We start from the raw sequence: 21840 nt of genomic DNA on the forward strand, positions 1-21840 counted from the left end.
CTTGTTTGGCACTCCATACAAATGTTTCTGATCTTCTGGAGATCATCCTGGTTGCAAAAGTCTTGCACTGAGTCTCTGCCACTTGAATGGCTGTGGGAAATATGCTGTGATGCCCAGTTGGTGAAGTCACACTCATATAGCAGCCAGTTAGAATCTGAATGTTCATTTACAAAATATATAAATTGCATTAAGAAGTGAAAGTGTAATGAAATTTTCAGTCAGGTAACATCATTTAGTCTCTGTCTCAAATTCAAGTCATGAGGTTTGGAAAGATCTTTTAAGTGTGTATTACTGGAGTCTTTTTCTTTAAAAAGTCTATGATGTCTGAGTCGGTGTCTGTCCCTCTGTGTAAACTACAGGCACAGAAGTACACTTAGACACAAAGAAGTAAACTATAAACTCCTCTGTGTATAGTAAATCTTACTGTAGATTTACCTCTGCAGATTTATAAGATGTATCTGAATTTGCTTGCTTCCTACATGCCTTCACATTCTAACAGTATTCATCAAAGCCTATCCACTCACCAGTCGCTTTATAAGTCATACCTTGCTAGTACCTGTTTTGACCCCTATGCCTTCAGAACTACCTTAATTCTTCCCAGCAGAGATTCCTTCGAGATTTAGGTCCATATTTTGATGACAGCATCGCACAGTAGCCGCAGATTTATCGGTTGCACATCCACGATGTGAATTTCTTGTTCCACCACATCCCCAAACTCTGGTGACTGTGGAGGCTATTTGAGTACAAAGAACTTATCCATCCGATATGGATAAAATCTTTACACTGTGGTCATAAAGTGATGGACATGATCAGCAACAGTGCTCAGGTAGGCTTTGTGAACTTCTCCATTAGCTAATCTGCTTCAAGGTGTCATGCGTGCAGAGATCCACTTCCCTCGGTTGCAACAGCTGTTTGAGTCATTGTTGCCTTCCTATCAGCTGGAACAGTCTGGCCATCCTCCGCTGACATCAACAAGTTCCAGAGAACTACCACTAACTGGATATTTTCTCTTTCTCGGCCCATTCTCTATAAACCATAGAGATGGTTGTTTTGGAAAATCTCAGCAGCTCAGCAGTTTCTACATACTCAGACCATTCCGTCTGGCGCTAGCAATCATGTCGCATGCCAAGTCACTTAAAATCACCTTTCTTTCCCATTGTGGTGGTATGGTTTGAGCTTCAGGTCATCTTGACCATGTTGACATGTGTAAATTCATTGAGTTGCTGCAGTGTGATTGCTTTAAGGAACATGTTGATCAAGCCTGGGTCTTAAACTGGTTTTTAAAAAAATCATTATTTAGTTTAAAACAATTAAAAAAGTGTTGGAAATCTTTAATAAAGCGTTTATAAATGATTATATTAAACTGTTATTTACGGATTCCGTCCAAAGTCACTCGCTTTAGTCACATGACCTCGACAGCAGCCAGTTATTCGTTGCTTTCACCGTCACATGACCGGAAGTTTTAAATGAAGCGGTTTGGGGCGTAGCTTTGAAATGAAAACAAGTGTTGTTTGCTGTCTTCTACGCTTTTTAGTTAATAAAAAACTCTATAGAATTACATATGGTTTTAAATGAATGAAAATAAACTCTTCGGCGGCCTCTGTAAACAATGAGGCAGAAAATTAAACAGTTAATTCTTCAAATATGGGTAAGTATAGAGGTGCTAGCATAAGTAGCTAGCTGTTGTTTTCACTCCATACCTTTTGTGGCATGATTTGTCAAACATCTGTGCCACATATAACTATTTCCATTTGTCTCAGTGTGCATGTAATTATAGCATCGCTGTTTTTATTTGAATACAGAATTACCCGCGCAAAATTTACTTACATGCAAATTAAACCTTTTCCCTCCATCGTTTCACATCAGTGGATCCAGCTTAAACTAGTTGTCTTTTTGCAGGGTGATCGTAAAAGCCTCTTATTGCGAAAAAAAATACAGTATAATGGATGACTCGGACCAGGATTTTGAAGATTTCAGCTCGAAGCATCTAAGACGAGTCCGCAAGAAACCAGGTGAAGCCAGACAGGCGAGGAAAGCAGATAAGCAGACCTCCAGTCAAGCAAGCGAAGAGGATAAGAGAAGGAGAAATAACAAAAAAGCTCTTAACTCTATCAAAAGGCTATCTTGGACGCAGCCTGCTTCTGCTGCTGGTGCTGGCGATGATGGTGGAGGAGAAACGCGTGTGGTCAATGGAGAGGCTGGACATCAGTCAGGGGTTGCTTGGCCATCAGCTGAGCCTTTAAAGGAAGCAGGGCCAAGTCCTCAAAGCGGCCTAAGAGCGAAAGACAAAGTGCTCCTGAGGATGAAGCAGTTCAAGAGAGATAGTCCACAGAAGATGGTGCACAAAACTCACATCCAACCAGCAAACCACGAGAACAACTCTACTCCTTTTACACAGCAAAAAAATCAGGGTGAGATGACAGAATCCTCTCCAGTCTACTGCATCCCTTACTTTGATGTGCTCTCTTTTCCTGCTCAGTTTTTGTTTTTTCATTAGTTTTGTTTGTGTTGTGTTTGTGTTCAATTTAGGTTCAGGCAGTTTAGAGTGGTTTAGTTTTTATAGTTAAAATGTTTAGCTTTGGTTTTTATTATATTCAGTTTTCCTTTGTTATCTAATGGGTGGTATTTGTCAGGGGCAAGAATTGCCAGGCTCAGAACTGCACAGTAGAGAAATACAACAATATAAAAATATGAATCTCTGCTCTCTGGATTAACAGATGCACAAGAGTCTGATCAAACTGACTGCAATAACAAATTTGATCAAACTGACAAAATCTAAAGACATTTGCTTTACATTCTTATTTTATTTTACTTAGTTTAGATTTTATTTTTATATTACATAATTAAAAGTTTTTTTGCACACCAAGTTTTAGCTTTTAGTTCAGTTTAGTTTAGTTTACTTAACTATAATAAGCATACACCTTCTTTCTTATGCTTATCCAGTTCAGGTTTATAGGGTTGAAGCTGTTTCCAGCTGTTATAGGGTGAGAGACGGGCTACACCTTGAACAGTAGAGGTAGTAATGGTGAATGAGTTTAAATACCTGAGTTCAACCATTAAAAGCAATGAGCAGTGCACAAAAGAGCTGAAGAAGACAGTGTTGACAGGATGGAGTGTTTGATGGTGAGTGTCAGGGGTGATTTGTGACACAAGGATAGTATTAATCTGCCTGACAGTCTAAACATGGCAAAAGCAGCAACATTATGAAGACAAAGGTAGACCTTATAAACACTGTAATATTTTATGTAGGGTTTTCTGTGTCTGTATTGATCCGAGACATATTTTTTCCCAAATTTTACACTTTAAATTTGCATCATTATATTTCAGTATATGCCATATAGAATTTACCTTGACTGTTGACAAACTACTAACAACCTGTTACCCAGGGACTGAGTTCTATCGTTGAAAAATAGGAAATGTGGCCCATACCTTTTCCTTATTTTGAAATCCTGTTTTCTGAAATGTTGCTGTGTTATTCTTGCTATCCCTCACTTTAACCCGTATATTTCTGTCTCCGGGCTGTTCGCAGATACTCCAGATACCTTCAGCTCTGCTCTTCCTCCAGAGCCTCAAGACAACGATGAGGCTCTTGCTCTGCAGCTGCAGCAGGAGCTGGACAGAGAGGCAGCGCAGGCCCAGATTGTGGACTTGGAGGATGGAGGGCTTTTCTTCTGTCAGATTTGCCACAGAGACTTAACACACATGACAGCAGAGGGTCGCACACAGCATCTTAACAGGTCTGAGGATTTTGATTGCATTTTAGATGATAGCTTTACATACTAGTGGACACACAGGGAGGCTAAATGACATTAAAAAGTTTGTCTTCACTGTTACAGCACTGTAAGAGAGTGTTTATTGGACAAGTAGCCTCCATGTGGAGTTCAAGGATTCCACTCATTGAGTGCACCAAGTTGCATTTAAATGATTTGTTGGAAAATAAAACAATACCTTTTCTAATTTTCAGGTCATAACTTCATAAAGTATAATGACAAACATCTGATTAAAATAATGAAATCCTGGGGTTATAAGAGTTTTCCACAAATAAAAAAAAATCATCCTCAGTTTCTGTGTTTTACAAAATGTTTGATTTCTTTGCAGATACATGAACTCTTACCTAAAGTGTCTCTCTGAATAATCAGAATATATATATTTTTTCATTTTTGTCAAAAATCTCTCTGTACAGGTGTTTGGATGAGAGTGAAAAGAGTGGCCTTGCGGCTCCTGCACCTCCTCCTCCACCACCTTCTGGTGTTCCTGATTGTCCCATCTGTGGTAAGAAGTTCAAGTCCCAGAAGAGCCGCTCGGTCCACTTGAAGCGCTGTTCTTCAGATATGGACGTCTCACCGGCTGTGCTGATACAGGCTCTGCAGAGACAAGCTGAGGAAACCCAGAGTGCTGCCACTGCTAATTTACTGTAAGTCAGACGATAACTTTGTTGCATAACTAAAAGATAGATGACATCTAACTCTAGCCATTTTCTTCTTCAGCATTCAAGCTGTGGGCACCAAAAGGAAAGGCCCAACCAAGCCAGGCCTGCAGGCACGGAAGAAGCCCAAGAAAAAGCCCGAAGCCCTGGATGAAGAGACCATGGTGGCTTTGGCTCTGTCCTCCTCCCTGCTGGAACAAAAGAAAGAGGAAGAGAGGCAGTATCACACAAAGACTGGCACTTCTCACACGTCAGTGACTCAAGATCTGAAGTGGAGGCCAGACGCAGGTATCTGTGTTTTTCAAAAAGCAGGGAGAGGGGAGAAGATAAATAAAGATAGATAAAACTCGAGTACCAAATTCAAATCTTCTCCTACAACAATTTCTTGTTCCAGCTTCTTATTCTGTCACACCTCAGAAACCTGCAGCTCCAGAGACAGAAATGCCTGCATTAAGCAAGGTCACAGGAGGAAAAGCCCAAAGTACAGAAGAGATAAAACACATTTACATTTACTGAATTCCCAACTCAGTTTTCAAAGTCAGAAACTTAGGTGTGGTTTATTAATTTGACATTTGAGCTTTAGTTTAATATTTAATTATCAACACACCCTGCAGCCAGGATACCCTGCCTTTGATCTTGGTTTAGCTTTGTCTCTAATAATGATAGCTGATCAGGACCGGTCATTTCTCAGTTATCAAACCAAGTCAGAATAAATACCAGTAACAGCTCAAGAGCAAACGTGAGCAAAGAAAAGGTTTAACAAGGAAGGTTTTCGTCCTGTTTTTGTCAATGAGTAACAAATATTTAACAGTACAGTTGGTAGATTGTGGGTTTGCATACCTGTTGCTGTTTTAAAGCCCTGCAGCAGTGTATATGTGACTGTCTATTAGATATTTAATAACTAAAAGGTTACATTAAGTTGTTTTTTACTCAAATTTAATGAGGAAGTTTTCAAATATCGGCAGGACCTAAATCCTCTGCTCCCCTCGTGCAGGTAAAGGGCGTGGAAAGAGAAAAAAAGGAGTCGCCCCTCGCCCTGCTCCATTACTTCTCATTCAGGATGCTGAGGGGGCACTGAGGAGGTTGCAGGAACGTGTTTCTGCTCTTCTCCTGCGCAGCCCTCCAGACTGTCCCCCAACCCCGCCTCGCAGCCCCAGCACTCTGCATAGCTGGAGCGGTGCTGCCCCCCTCTGGGAGAAAAGCCGACTGCTTGACGGAGACTCCAGCTGTCTGTCTGATTTCTACGTTCCGGAGCTCAGGGAGTTCTTCTCACCCTGGGTATCAGCAATGGTGAGTGAGACCTAAGACATGTTTATTTTTTATTGTGTTATTGCGTCAGTTTTCAACTAAATGGAGGATTTAATCAATTCGATTGAATGGAAGCACCTCTTTTGATCATTTGTTTTAATCAGATGCAACTTTAAGCACAGATAAAACTGTTGAGAGAAAAATGTTGTGTTTTGGAATCACTAATGGGTCCCAGTGGATCTTCATACTGAGAAGAGTGTGATCTTGCATGTCTTACAATATCTGACCAAAAACTCCTCCACTTCTAGACTGATGCAGCCTCAGAAGGTTCCAGCGACAAGCCCGAGTCTTGTGTTCAACCTGTGGCCAAAGGAACTCCCACCACTGGGTTCAGGACCTCCATCCTACCATCCTCTGCCAAGACGGCTTCCTGCTCCCCGGCTCCCTCCACGCCCGGTACAGGGCAGCTCTCAGTGAGCAGTCAGGTTCTTCAAGACCTGATGGACCTGGCTGACGAAGGCATGACACTCACACAGTATGGATACACAGCCAAAGGTAAAACACGCGGACAGAAATTATGTCCTAAAACATTTTTTTATTTAAAGTGGAGCAGCATTAAAGCCTTACCTAATGTGAAAATTGTACCAATAAGTTAACTGACAGTTTGATATTTTATATGATATAAAATTATGATGTTATTACCTGTAGAGTTTAATTTGAACATTTAAATAAAAGGCAAAGCGCCTAAAATATGGTGAACACATCACATACACACCTTTGTTCACTGTCTTCTGTTCTTGCTGTGTATGTTGAAGAAAAACTAAAACTGTGGGTGTTGGTTATATAAGTTTTATAAACATTTTAACATCGTGCTAAACATGAGGCTAAACTATTTAACCTTTTTTTGCAGACAACGCCAGCGAGAGCGGCTTCATCCAGGAGGAATCAGAGGAGCAGGCTGACCTCTGTGCCAGTGGCTTCCTGCCAGAAAGGGCCCACACTCATGCTGAGGAAAGACATAGCCAAGCGATGACAGCAGCTGAGCAACCAAGGGAAAAAGTTGGAGACAGCCACCTATCAGTAAGATGTTTCTTAACATTTCCATTATGTTCATTAATTTCATCTATCCAAATCTTTTAAGTACTATTTTTGTAGGACCGCTTTATTTTCTTTCAGTTAGATCTGTAGTAAGGTCCCTAGATGTTTTCAGGCCAAGTTTAATCTGGCCCTCTTGTTCTGGAGTATAAACAAGGGTTTGTTGTAAAAAGCTGCCAAATATAAAGAGTCGCCTCCAGATATTTTATTTGAGTGAACAGTCATACGGCTACTTGTCAGTAAGTTGTCCAATAAAGATACCTCATACGCTGGTACGAGCCGCTGTGCTGGTGAAGAGCAGCCATACGACCTGGGCACCTTGCAGTCATTGATTTGACCATAAACTCATCTGAATAACAAAGTATTTGTAGAGTCAAATTTGAGCCCACCTCTCTCGCTCAAACTGGGTCATGCAGCAGGACAGTGATGCAAATAGAGTCAAGGTGTTGCAGTTGGCCCAAAATTCAAATCTCAACCTGATTTAAGTGCTGTGGCGGGAACTTGCCAACTAATTCCCACAAACCTTAATGAACAGAAGCAATGTTGTAAAGAAAAGTGGGACAAAATTCCTCCACAGTGATGCGAGACAGAGACACTGATACAGTCACACATATAAAAGAATTATTTCAGTTGATCACTGGTAGATATGCTTCTACAGCCTACTGAGTCATGGGGTGTAATTCGTTTTTTCATATGGTTGCACAGAGTCCTATAACATGACTCATGATGTCATGTTTATAAACGATGTCATCTTTTATAAGCTTTCCAGCAATGCACAGTTTGGCTCAACATCCATCTGCCCAGCTGTGATGCAAACCGTTCTGCATGCTGCAGGCTAACTTTGTGATGACACAGTTTCTAAATCACCTTAATTCATTGTGTTCTTTTAAAGCAATAATTATAATAAAATAAATATCAGGACCTAAATAACATGTTAACATACGTCATTGTATTGTGATGGTTTTCCCCCTGTAGCTAGCGCTGTCCACATTGGCGTCAGACCTGAGCAGCATGGTGAACAACCCTCAGCTCAGTGATGTCCAGCTCCAGGTGGACAGTGGAGAAGTCTTCTTTGCACATTCCTTCATGGTGTATGCTCGCTGCCCCCTGCTGGCAGAAATGGTAAATCAGTTATTACTGTGTTGCACATCAAAGCTCTGCTGATGTGCAACACCAGGGATGCATTATTATGCATATTGTTCTGTCATGTTTTGCAAGTATGAAATATAATCTAATTAGTGTAAAAATTGACGCAAGTAGTATAAATAATAATAGTATGATTGTAAGAGGTAATTAAAGGTCTACACTGATGCATACTGTAGTGTGCGATGCTCCAGGTTGAGATTTCATTTTGCTTGAAAGAATAAGCCGTGTGAATGTGATTTTATTTCAATGCTTTAAAAACAAATTGGGAATTTTGTTTTGTTTAAAGTTGTTTCTTTAGTTTCTTATGAATTAATTCAGCTTTTTCAGAGTCGATTTGCTCTTCTGCTCGCGTCACAGATGCATGAAAGTGGTTTTGGGGTGCAGGAGGAAGGCGTGCCTCCTGCTCAGAGGGTGTTGATCAGCGACGTCCCGGCCCAAGCAGTGTTTGCTCTTCTACAGTATCTCTACACAGCCCACTTCTCCTTACCGGCATCGCTGCAGCCTCATGTGCTGGAGCTGGCACAAAGGTACTAGGAGATGGAGGATATAAAGTCCAAAGCACAAAATACAAAGCAAAAGTTTATGCGTGCAGCAGTGGCATAAATACATGCAGACTGAAAATGAGAGAGAAACAAAACAAAAAAAAGAATGCCGCTCGGAGTTCCCCTAGTAGCCCGGGGCAATAGTGTCACAACGATGGGGCGGTTCAGGGTCACCTGAACCAGCAATTACAGTATGTCTTATTAAAGAGGGAAGTTTTAATGGCAAAACCTAAAACTAGAGTGGATGTCTGCTCCCACCAAAAAGCTCAAATGCCTTAAACAGTCGATATTTCATCCTATAAACCAGGATCTTGTTTGTTGTCTAGCTTTGTTCTTTATTAAACAGAGCTGGTTCTCGTAATTGCACTTAAATTAGAAGCCCAGATGTTTTTAAACATATACACATGGGAAACATCTGGAGAATGCAGTCAGGATGTGGTTCGCAGTTATTCTTTCTCACATGTAGGACACACGAGGAGACGGCGTACATGTGAGAGAGCGTGTTGGAAGCTGGCAGGTTTGACTGTGATGTGACTGAGTCGGATAATTGACTTCTCTCATACAGCTGCTTTAGATAAGCTGAGAAAGGTTCAGGGCTCTAATGCATGTGTGAAAAGAACTTCTGTTAAGAGTTTCCATTTTTTTAAATAAAACATTAAAATCATATAAAAAACAATACTTAAAAAAGTATTATTCTTTTTGATATTTTCTGAATTTCATGTAAGAACTCTTAAAATTTGACGCTGTTGTGAAAGCTTCTTTCTTTCGTTTCTCTTTCCTGTTTCAGGTTTGACTTGCAGGAGCTACAACAGCTTTGTCATCTTGGGCAAGAGGAGACTCTGAGAGACGAGGGCAACTACTTAACCCAGGAGGAGGAAACAGACCAGGCCTTCATCGAGCTCCTCCGCTCCATGTGGAACGAAGACGATGCTGACGGTGACGACGGGGAAGATTCAGACAGAGGAAGAGATGAAGGCCTGGAAGTGGATCATCAAGCTGATGAGGTCACGTCAGGCGATAGAGAGATTCACGAAGAGAAAGTGAATGAGGAAGAGTTGGAGGAGATCTATGAGTTTGCGTCCACGCAGAGAAAGAGGGAGGAGGAGGAGGAGGCGCTAGATGAAGAAGAAGATGGAGAAACTAAAAAAAGCTTAAGTGACAAAAAGCTGCAACCTGACTTTCAACGTGAGCCCGACCCCAGCCTGGATCGCAGCTACAGCCGTCTCTTTTCAGATTCGTGGGGGGTGTACGAGGAAGCAGAGCCTTCCTCCTTAGCTTCTACCTCTGGTCTGCCAAAGGTGCACCTTTCTCAGCAGTCCCCTTGTAAACCATCATATGAATTTTCAGGGAGAGCTTTGCTTCAGTCTTCAGCAAGTGTAGTTAGTGATCCTTCCATCAGTCCTCCACCAGGGACATCCAACTTGCCAGTTCCAGGTGTGTCCCCTGGACAAGTAGGTGACATGGGTGGCAGTGGAGACAAGGGAAAAAATCCAGTTGAATTGAAAATGCCCAAGAAAGATCTATTGGAAGACATGAAGCGAGAAAGCCAAGGTCCTTATAGTATTTGCACCCCTCATTCTCCTGATTCAGCCCAGAAAAAAGACGAACCTGAGCTCATAGTTTTGTCAGACTCCAGTGAGGAGCTTGAGGGGGATGTTGCTGTTCTTAGTTCCCGTAGCCCCTTACCACGTTCTCCCGGTTATACAGAAATCAAATCCAGGCACAACTCAGCACCCAATGAACCAGCTTTGAATAAAGAGGCCAGTAGTTTGGGGCACAGTGCTGGTGATCAATTAGACTGTTCTCCAGAAGTTTCCTGGCTGATCCCGTCCACACCTGTCCGTCCTGGCAGCGGCACCAGGAGCAGCTCCACTCAGACCAGAAGCAGCATGTGCAGGACGCAGCTGTTTCGGAGAAGTCAAACATCCCCATCATCACCCTCTGTTTTTTCTTCTCCTACTCTTAAGAGCACCCTTCACCCCTCCAACAGTGAAACCAAGGATTCTGCCGACACCGACCAAATGAAGGGCAGTGTCTCCAGGTTGAAGATAGAAAGGAACTTCAGCTTTTCTCCAAAAAGAGAGAATAGTGATGATTCAAGGAACGATGGAGAGCGATTCAAAGTTCCCCTGCCTCAGCCTAAACTGTCAAATCTCTCAAGCTCGACTCACCTTGATTCTCTCCAAGCTTCTTCAAAGCGTGATATTCCTCTTCAGCGCCACCCCCAACCTTACAGCAGTACTCCCTTACAAACGGAGCTCCACCATTCCCCTATGCGTCTTGCTTCCTCCCTGCTTCACACTCATCCCAGTAAGCAGAACTCAATGGGTCAGAAAAGGGAGAGAGCACCATCAGATAGCCCAGAGAAAACAGACCTGGGGAGCTTTCACCTCTCCCCTTTGTCTGACCCTTCAGGCCCACGCGCTTCGTCTTCTCATAGTTTAGAAAGTTCACCGAGGCTCACCGTGTCTTCTAGTCAGAGTCGATGTTCTCTTAATTCCAGCATTTATGAAAAGAGGTTAAGGAATGAGAAGGAAGGAAGAGAGGCAGATTCCGATCATACTGAAGAAATGTTCAATGAAGGACAGGAGGGAGAAATAAAAATAGAGGCAGATGTTGAAGAATCTAGTTTTCAGCAGAGTTTCATGGCCATGGATGAGCCTCCCATAGCGTTCAATGATTCATGGGGACTCGATGTGTGTGTAGACGCTGATCCAGGATGCTTCAGTCTGAGGCTGGAGGACAGCGGGCAGCGAGAAACAGCCCAGTCGTTAACCTCTCCCACCAGTCGACCTGAATCGTCCAGACACAGCAGCGAGTCTTTAAACCGCTGTGGTGGCGTGACTACCCCTTCCACACCTAAATGTCACAGCTCTCAGGTGCACGCAGGTCCCTCCATCACCACGTCCCCACCTAAAGCCAAATTGCTGACCACACCAGAGATTGACAACGGCCTCCTGGACTCCAAAATATGGGACAGCTGGGAAGAAGAAGAAGAGGAGGAGGAACACCTTCCTCTCTCTAAGAGGGTGAACCCCTCAACCTATCATAAGACCCCAGGTAAGTATTTCTATTGTGTAATTTGCCAGCATAAATATAAACTGCATATTACTAAATAATATTTGTTTTAGCCTAAATTATAAAAACCATCCCAATATGTATCAACAGGTCTTAATTTTTATTAAATATCAAGAAGTATTTTTCCTCTAATACATAATTTATACTAGAGTTGCTTCAAAATCTAATCAGATTCTTCACTCTACCAGACAACCTGTGCCTGAAGTAGAAAGTTATTGTCTGTATTCACAGGGTTGTACATGCTGTACCTTTGTGGTTGGGACGACAAGCCTGCACAGGGCTACACATACTATAAAAATCGAGTGACAGGCTTAAAAACATGCTCTTCTCCACCAAGACAGAAAGAATAGAATAGAATAGAATAGAATAAACCTTTATTATCCCCAAAATTAGAAATTTTAGTGTTACACAGCTCTTATAGCAAGAGAAATATAGACAAAGTAGTGCTATATACATAAGCAACCGACACATTCCAGAGCAATAAAATCACAAAAAGACAGATAATTATTATTATCGACCACAAGTTCTCAAACAGCCTCCACAATTAATTCAGTTTGTTTTTATTTAAAAAGCACCAAACAAAAAAAATAGGCATCTCAAGGCACTTTATATTTTAAAGTCGAGACTCTGCAACATTAATTAATGTTGTGCTCGTTAACTTTAATAAGCACGAACTTGTTAATTGTGAAAGAATGTTATATCTGAGCCTCATTTCAAGGTTAAAACCAAATTGACTGGTAAAAGTTTGAAGTATTGATTAAATTCAAGTGGAAAACAAGGAATAATGTGTTGTTTGGGGGCTTATTGCTTTATCAGGTTCATTTTATCTATATTGTTTAATATCACCAATTCATTCAAATGCTTTACAATTAGTATAACTTAAGATATGATTGCGGGCTATTACAGATATATTGCTTAATTTCTGTTGAATAAATAATTAGTTGGGATTTTTTAAAGGACTGCACGCACTTGTCTTCTATTTATGAACTTCTAGTGTAGAAATTAGACTTTGTGCCTAAACAGTGTCTTCTTCTTGTGTTTCATCAGTGTCGTCTCACAGCAAAAGGCAGCGCACCTTGGTGCCCATCACTCCCATGCCCCACTACTCTGACATGGACACGCCGGAGCTCAAGAACAAGCTCAACAGGTCAGTTGGTTCACTCTCATCCTCTCGTTAAAGATTAGATACAAGGCCAAGTTTTTTTTTTTCTAACTAATCACAGCGATTAAGTGAGGTATCTATCCGATTAGCTCCCCTGGTGTCACTGTCAATGCAGTCTGTCTGGCTCTGCTCGCTGTCAGGCTGTTTTCCTTCTGTCCATCTGTTAGTCCGTCTGTGCCTCGCAAATGCCTTTAACTTTCGCCTCTGTGCAGGTTTGGCGTTCGGCCTTTACCGAAGCGCCAGATGATCCTAAAACTGAAGGAGATCCACCAATACACACACCAGCTGGTCAGCTCAGACTCTGAGGATGAGGCCTCAGTCTCAGGAGCCACAGCTCAGATGAAGCCCCCTGCCAGCAGGCCAGTGTCCTGCGCCCAGACTGTGAAGTTTAAAGAACCCCGAGCACCTGCTGATGTGTGCCCTGTGAAGCACAACGGTGATGAGGTGGCGGAGCCTCTGTCCAACTCACAGGGCTCCAACACCTCCTCAGCTGGAGCCAGTGAAGAATCGGAAAGGTACTCCGCAGCGTGTAGATCATCTTAGGTGTTACATAACAGAGCGCTTGACTATAGACTCAGTCAGTGGCCTGTGTTCTCCAGGAGCCATGTTTCTGATGGATTCAGAGTTGCTCGCCTGTGTGCACCTGTACTAGTGTTGGTAACAAATCAAATGACATCAAAGGTTCACACCAAGTCATCTCTTGGCAGTCGTGAACATTCAGAAGATAATGTCTTAGTTTAAAGATGTGAAGTCCATCAAGAGTCGACACAATGCATGAGGATTGTGAAGAGGAGGATGTTAGACACCATTGCCCTCCTTCACAGCTGAATAGCACCAGTTTGTAACCTGCTATGGTCATTGTGTGTAATTTGCTGTGCTGTTGCCTCAGAATGACACCAAAGTGTTCACCTGTGTACATCACAACCCACCGCTATACAGAGGGTGCTTACATTTTTAGTGTTTTTATTAATTGAGCTCTAGAATGTTGTTTTTTGTTCCTACCTGGGAAAACAACAATGAATTTAGTCAGTAGTGACTGCACAGCTATAAAGTCAAGATAAACAACCTTTATGAATGAGATTCTTTGGGGGAAATTTGAAATGTATAAAAATGCCATTTTGTGATTTAAAATACTTCATCTAATTATGTCCACTATCTAAAATTACATTAACAGAGTGGAGATAACAGCCATATAACGATGAGTCAAAGACTTGTGATGTTAGTGCTCCTGAGAGAAAGAGCTTAAAATGCACAGAATGGGGAAAAAGTTCAAAATGATGCTGATTATATGTGATATAAACTTTATCAGCAAATGTGTTGAACGCTACTGTAAATTGCTTTTATATACTATGAAGCATTAATTCAAATTCACACACAGATATTCTGTATCATGAGCTGATGGCGCTGATATGAACTAGAATTTAAGGTAACTTGCCTGAATGCTGTTTTTGTAACAGGTAACAGATCGGTGTGTAGAAAAGCACCACTACTCACCCGCTCAGTTCTCTTGGAAAATGGGATTACTGTAGTGACGCTTGGTGGTTGGATTAGCAGGGCAATAGTATTCAGGGACCTTTGGCTTCTTTTAACACAATTACAGTGTTGCACAGAAAGAACAGCAGCAGCTCCAGTAATGCAGGACAGAGAGAGAAAACAATCTGCACACATCCATCAACTGAGTTTCTGGATCAGATAATTTAGCCAATATCAGGAGTTGCTTTTAGCCCATTTTACAGGTACAATTCCTCATATTTGGGAGGTTAAAACTTGATTTCATTCATGTTTTGTGATTGATCATTTGGTGCCAACATGACCCCTTACACGCCTGGCTGGGGTCACACGACCACACAACTACTGACATGTGGCTGATTGGAGACATTTTGGAACCATTGAAGTAGCTTTCCAGTTCCAGCTGTTGCTTAGTGTGTGCACGTTTGACCCTCAGATATACAAGTTAGATACCTGACACTCATTTTAAAAATCAGACACTTAGTAGAGTCTATAAAATTAACCGCTTCCTTCTCATCAGGTCCAATCCAGAATTATGCATCTCGTCCGACGGCGACTCCGACAGCGATGGCGGGATTTCTGCCTCTCAAGCAGCGTCCCGGCTCCAGGATCGACTCAAAGCCGTGCGCTCCTTCATCTTGTCCGACTCCAAGCTGTACAGTCAGATCCTCCAGTATAAGCCTCTGGTTCTGTCTCAGCTTCAGGAGCAACTCAAAGCAGCGGGGATACGCCTGGGGGCCGCCAAGCTCATGGACTACCTGGACTCTCAGTGCATCACCTTCACCACAGCCAAGCCAGGCCGCGCCGCACCGAGCCGCAGGCGGGTCAAGAGGACAGGCAAGGCGGGCAAAAGTAGGTGAAAGAGAGGCAAGCGAGGAAGGAGGCATTACAGTCGCACTTTTAAACTCACTGCAAGAATGGTTTTATGTAGAAACTTAAAGATAGCAGATTTTATTTCTGTGCTTGGAACGTTTGTCTGATAACTGAAAAGGCCACAAGAAAATCTAAGTGATCAAGACAAAGACTGATTATTCCCAGGTGAGAAAATCTTTAGTAAAAACAGGTTTATAACTATGTAATTATTGACACCGTTTTTCCAGGACCGGGTGTATTTTAACTGTTTTTTTTTTGTTTCCCCCCCCCAATGTTGCATTTATTAAGAAAATAAATCAGATTAATGACGGCTGTAGTGTGGGGTTGACAAATGGCTGCTTTAGCCCCCTTCAGACATGCACTCCTGTTGCACCTTACAAGGTGTCCGAAATGAGCACCTGGGTCACTTTTTCCATAAAAGTCATGACAGGAATTTTAAGAAAGAGTAACATTTACACATCAGCCCAAAGAAGAACAGCCTGAACAGCACAACATGTCACGTACACCCTGCTCTTTGTTCTCCTCTCCATTGTCACTAACATTAAAAAGTTGGCATCCACTAAGTTTATACTGATTATAGTCAGTCTTTCCAATACTGTCACATGTCTGTCTGAATGACCAAACTGTCACTTTAACAGCCAGTAAAGTTATATCTGAAAAGGGCTTTTGATTTAAAAATTTCAAAACAGCAAAACCACTTGATGTAATAAAGTTGATATTACACTTTGTCCGCCCAGTGATACAAAGTTAATCTTCAGTGTGTTGTATTGCACAACAGTCAGGTGTTATGTGTTGCAACAACAAAATATGAGCCAGTTAAGCGCAAAGAAATGCAATCTCACAGAAGTTGTTGAAAAGGCATTTTGTGTGTTTTTTTTTGTTTTTCCTTATCCAAAGATTAACCAAGATGCTCGCAGAGCTGAACACACTTGAGAAAGGAAGCAGGTTGTTGAACAAGGGGAAGATCTCATAGCTTCTGATACATCATTCAAGTAGAGAGAGAGAGGGGGAGAGAGAGAGAGAGATCCGTTAGAGCAGCACAACATAAAGTCAATGCTGTCAAGAGTTCCCAGTCAGGTCGCTGTGTTTGCATCGTTGTGCACTCAGGTTTCTCGACAGCAGTTGTGAAGCACGAGGCATCAAATCACATTCCAAATTAGACACAACGCTACAGATCCCAAAGACGGGCTCGCCTCCTTTCCACCCGTGTGGCAAGTTCCGGATGCATCAGCGCGGTGCATCTCCTCGTCCTGGCTCGATGCCTCATCACAGTCATGAGAGGTTGGCAATGTTGGCAAGGAAGCGCTGAGCCCACCACTCCTCCAGGTCTATGGGCACAAAGTCTGCACAGAGGGGAGGACGGCAGGAGAGACAAGAGACGAAAGCTTAACTTCAGATTGAATCAAATGAGCAAGTACGTTTTCTACACGTGAACAAAATGTTACATTAACAGCTGAAGAATTCCAGCCTGCCTCTTTAATCGATTCATTGTCCTTCACTTGAATGGAGAGCTCCTTTTGTCATGTTGTTAATTTCTCAGATTTGAAAAGCTTTCGGTCTTCTTAAAAATAAAAAATATATAATAATATTTTTTTCTTCACATTCTAAAGAATTCAGGATTAGAAACCGGTTTGGTTTAAGCTTTTCGGGGTAGCGATACACAAAGGAAAGCGGAAGAGGCAGGTAGGTGTGTGCTCTACATTTGGTCGTCATGGCTGGTTTATCTGGAATAGCCAGGTTCTCAAATTAAAGGAGGTTAAAAATTAAAGCAATACTATTACAACAGTTGCCCTCTGCCTTGCATGCTGTTCATTCAGAGAGATGAAAATAGCCAATCGGTTCAGGGGTTTAAAGGCCCAGACATAATAAATGCATAGATTACAGGTTCAAAAGCTGAGCAGCTTAATGAGTAGGAAGAGGTTTATCTGTTAGGATGCCATAAAGACATACGGTAAGATTACATTAAATGAGTGTGGTCACGTTAGTTTCTAAATGACTGGAGGCATTTTAAAAGTCATGGGAACTTACTCTTCATCGCAGCACTCGGGGTCTTCTCGGAGTACTGAACGGGCCCTTGGCTGCCAGCCAGCTCCCCTCTGCCGCCGTCCTCCAGCTTCTGCTCCACCTCCTGCCACACTGCAAACAGTCACACACGCGTGGAGTTGTAATTACCATTTGGATGTTGGATGGATACACTGGTGTATTTTTTCCTGTAATCTTTGAACTCATACAAAAAGACACTAAAAATAAAAATAAATCTTCAACCAGCAGCTGAGCTCAAGGGCACATCTACACAGCTCTGACCACTATTTATCTAAATTCATTTGAAGGCTGCAAACCTTGAGAGGACTGGTCTGGTAGGCGGATTGTGTTTATCAGCTGAGGGTGAAGGTTTTTCCATTTAATAATCAAGATAAATCTCAAGGTTTAGTTTCTGTGGACATGTCTTCTGCTTACTTGGAGCTCCAATAGTCAGCCAAACATTTAATGTCTAACGGCTTTAAGGATGTTAAACAATAAACCAGTTGAACGTGTGCATGCGGGTGCATAAAACGCTTTCTAATCATGTCTGCAGGTTACATTTGTTACAATTTTTATCTTTTTTGTGTGAACATGTTCAACTGGAATAAACCGCAGGAGGTTTTCTCTCTTCGAACAACTCGACAGAGCGTGAGAGCGGTTCCTCCTTGTGTCTGAGCAGAGAACAAAAGTGAAGCGCTGAACTTTGTGGTCACAAAAGGATGCCACAGAGCAGTCTTTACTGGCAGCAGCCCAAGAGTAACACAGATAGCTGGCTCATGCCGATTCAGCTCCACAAATCATTCAATCCGAGCACGGCATGAAATACTGGCCGGCGCTGAGGTATGCTGGACAATCTTCCAAGACGGGGGTGAATGTTGCAGGGCCTGGACTTAACTCATTGTTAGGGTTTACTGACTAGAAGCAGCACTCGTCTGAGACCTACTGACAACTAGTTGAATTTTTGCAGTAGTCCAGGTATTTGTCATTAATAAAAAAAAAAAAAAAAAAAAAAAGGGTTATTAGTTTGCAAAACAACACCCAACATTACTGAAAACTACCTTAGGATATAAAAGGATATAAATTCTGAACCTAAGCATATGAAGAGAAATTTACCAACACGGTAAAAATACAAACAGTAAATATTACAATTTTGCACATCTGTATATCCAAAGCTTCTTATGCAGAGGAGGACGTGTATTGCAGAAGATCATCTGATTTCCAAATTATCATCAGCCTATTAAAGACGCTTATTAAAGATGACCAAAGTGTCAAAAAAGTGAGATCACTGATTGTACAAGTACCAAAAAGCTTGGGCTCTAAACTGCTTGGTTTCAGACAGAGTGGAAAGCCCCAGTATGATCCCCTCAGGCAGACAGCTCTGCCTCTGAGCACCGCAGGTCCACCACTTGCTGTGCAAACTTTTGTGAGAGGCCGCCAATAGGAAGTATTAAGAGGTCTTAAAAAGAAGAGGAACTGGAGCTACAATGGTTTAAGAGATGAACTGAAGGGCTACACTAGTACCCAGAACAGGTTGAAAAGGCTCATTATAAACTATGAATCATGTAAAGCTACTCTAGTAACTAATACCACCTCCCCTTTCAGATAAAGATCTGACTTTTTGTCTTGGAGGGCTCACTTTGCACTCTGACTTACATCACCACCCATCTATTGGTCCCCTTATCCTCACCTTCGTATACAAATCGGACATTCTCCTCGTGTGCAGGAGTGAATCCCTCCACTGGGCTTTCAGACTTCTGTGCGGCCGCACTGTGGTACCGTTTCCCGTTGAGGCGATTGAACACGATCTTTGGAGGAGGAGAGCTAAGGAGAAAACACAAGAGCTAATTGCAGAGGAGCGGCTTTTTGGATGAAGACAGTCACAGGAGTCACGTTACAAAGTGAGAGTAAAAGTCTTATGTTCATTTAGCAGCTTGGATTACTTGGTGAAGGTGTGGCCACTTTGATTATGACAGGACAGACTGACTTGGTTCTTCATGGGCAGGGTGAACATGAGCTGAAAAGGGCATCCATTACCTACTTGGTGTTTTCTTGAAGGTGGGGTGTTATATATTAGTGCAAATCTAAGTGTAAATCTAAGTCTTGCACACTTTCACACAAGAAGGTTTTCTTAGAGTGGTCAATTTTTTCCTGGACATTTTGGAGACTGCAGCTTTGTATTGGTTAGTCCACCTTAACTATCTCAGTACATTAAGTTAGTTTTGCCATTTGTAGATGAAGTTTCAATCAAGGCTAGATTTAGGCTTTTCTTTATATTATTTTCTTTATATTTCTACACCTTAATAAATAACAGCAGGCGAGGTGGGTTGGCCCCTCAGGTAGCAGAGCTCTCGGCTACACCATGCAGTGTCACACCTCAACTAATGGCGCCTCTGATTGGCCCGAGAAACTGACGGGCCGCCAGAGAAGTTGTGTCCGATAATGGAACCAAGCCACGCCTACGTGTTATATGATCGCGCTCGCGGTCCACGTGGAAAGTATTTTGAGCTCGCGCTGCTCAAACAGCAGCACGCCCAAAGCAACCCTCAAAAAAAAAAAAAAAAAAAGGTAAACATTAAATAAAAACACAAAGTAAACATACTCACTTTGACGTGATCCAGGACGTCGGCTTCAGTTTCAAGTCGCCGAACTTGCTCTCGACCTGCTGAGTGTTACCTGGGGCAAAAACGGAAAAATTACGCGTTTGTAGACTCGATGTAACCCAGCACTCAAACATTTCACCTTACGAAACAACCCCGAAACTTTCGCTTTCTTGAGCCAAAAGCAGCCTGACGTTACATTGCATCACGCGTTAGGTAATGGCCACATTCACTCACCTGTCCTCCGTTGTGTAACGAGTTTGCTGGGACCTCTGGTGATTGTGTACATCATGTGAACGCCGATACCCTCGAGAAATTCTGCACTGCCCCTTCTCCTTAATTGTCGGCCTCAAGCATTGAACGCTAACTCTGAAACTTGTAGCTCTTGTCCGGTCCTTCTGAGGCTGCCCCCCGAAATGATTGTTGTCCAGGTCAGCTGCTCCACAGTCAGCTCGAGGCCTGCCAGAGACTCGCTTCGACTTGTTGCCCGCTGTGTAGACCGCCCGCTGCAGCTCCTCTCCGGCAGGTGGTTCAACTGAGATGAAACGACGTCCAGGACTCGTGCAATAGGTTGTGTGTAGGTCATTCAAGGAGAACGCAGTTCCACATGCCGGGGATCATTAATGGGAGCCGGGGGCAAGCTTCCTGACGTCCCTGAATTGTGACACTCTAAGCCGGACACTCCTACCCTCTCTCATCTGCTGGTGCTCCGGAACCGACTGTACCACCTCTGATTTCTGACAGGTTACAAGGGCACTGCACACTTTATTCTCTTCAGGACTGAAAGCGAGCATGCTGGGCTAGCGTCAAGCAAGTCCAAATGCAGAACAGGGCTTCCGCCTGAACATTTCAAAATAAAACTAATTTTGGAGTATACAAGCCTACAGCTACTTTAAACTGAAGCACCATTTAAAATATGATAAGCACAATCTTGAGGTGACACCATATGTACTTTTATATCACATTAAAAACTACACAGTTATATACTATTGATTATCATGCAGCTACAAATACTATGCATTTAAACACTGATTAGCCACAACATTAAAAACCCAGCCTAATGTTGTAAAGATCTGGACCAAACAGAGCATGGACTTCTAGGGATATACTCCTCTAGTGTCTGACTTCTTGTGGTCATTGGGCTTCTTGTCATGTTCCATAAGCAGTTGTTTTCAAGTGTTTCTGTTTGCGTTTTGTCTTCTTCTCATCAAACATCCCTCTAGAATTGGTTATTCACTGAAAATGAGTCAAGGAGGTGCCACTATCCAAAGAAAAGATCTAAAAAAGCCCCGAGAAGTATTGCTCAGGACCACAAAAGAAAAAGAAAAAAGACACAAATTGTAAATAATAATTACAAGAAAACCTGGGTCCTTGGAAGTAAAATAAAGTTTTGCACAGCACTGTATTTTATTTTAGATTTTCCATTTAATTATTCTCTTTTGTATTACTTTAACAAAATGAATAAAACGTATCATTGTTTAAATTAATTAATAGTTTTAATTAAGTTGGAATTAGTTATAATAACAACATAAATTATACATAGTTAGGATTTACACACAACAACACCTTTCCATTATTTTTATTATTCACTTTTTTATTACATAGTCCATTATTATTTAATGGTGAATTTAGAGTTTAAATGTACATGTATATTAGACTTTTACTATACTTATTATACTTATACTTTATTCTTTAGTATACTTTTACTTTATTGTATAGTTATTTCAGATTAGGTTTGACCTTTTTAAGATTTATTTTTCATTGTTTTCTAGTTCACTGAGCTTCATGCTATTTTAAGTATATTTTTAATTAATTAATTGCATTCATTTCTAGGGATCTTAAAATTTTTCCACACTTTGAAAAGCCTTTTATTTTGAAGTCGGAGCTGCTGTGTTTCCGGTCGCGTTGTTTCTATTTACTTCTGGTTAGTCCGCCTGTGCGTGACGTCACTAAACGCCCCTCAGGCCGGGTTTTAGGAGCCGCGAAGCGCTCACCTTTCACCTATTAAACCAAATTCGCAGATCTCCAGGCGCTTTGACAGTAATAAAGAAAGCTGACAGGAAACTTACATTTTGGTGCAGTTTGAAGGTTTGGTTACACACTTCAAAAATATTTATTAGACAATTATTACGAATGTTTGAC

General features: G+C 42.0%; 2 protein-coding genes across 2 annotated transcripts; one reads left to right on the forward strand and one right to left on the reverse strand.

Annotated features, from left to right (window-relative positions):
• The first annotated feature begins 1461 nt into the window (after positions 1-1461).
• On the forward strand, positions 1462-15389 carry slx4 (SLX4 structure-specific endonuclease subunit homolog). The gene is made up of 14 exons (XM_082537804.1): positions 1462-1648; positions 1900-2411; positions 3530-3737; positions 4184-4414; positions 4488-4714; positions 5421-5716; positions 5983-6229; positions 6585-6754; positions 7745-7891; positions 8273-8442; positions 9245-11517; positions 12583-12682; positions 12910-13212; positions 14727-15389. The coding sequence occupies exons 2-14, from the start codon at positions 1943-1945 to the stop codon at positions 15064-15066; spliced, it is 5181 nt and encodes a 1726-aa protein (XP_082393930.1). The 5' UTR covers positions 1462-1648; positions 1900-1942; the 3' UTR covers positions 15067-15389.
• A 123-nt stretch (positions 15390-15512) lies between these two features.
• On the reverse strand, positions 15513-20517 carry mcrip2 (MAPK regulated corepressor interacting protein 2). Its single transcript, XM_082537805.1, has 5 exons — positions 19936-20517; positions 19705-19774; positions 18789-18922; positions 17108-17215; positions 15513-16422 (listed from the first exon to the last, which is right to left on the reverse strand). The coding sequence occupies exons 1-5, from the start codon at positions 19988-19990 to the stop codon at positions 16352-16354; spliced, it is 438 nt and encodes a 145-aa protein (XP_082393931.1). The 5' UTR covers positions 19991-20517; the 3' UTR covers positions 15513-16351.
• Between the last annotated feature and the right edge of the window lie 1323 nt (positions 20518-21840).

This window comes from Aulonocara stuartgranti (genome assembly GCF_965226115.1).
Source record: "Aulonocara stuartgranti genome assembly, chromosome: 6".
In the NCBI taxonomy this organism is placed as follows: Eukaryota; Metazoa; Chordata; class Actinopteri; order Cichliformes; family Cichlidae; genus Aulonocara; species Aulonocara stuartgranti.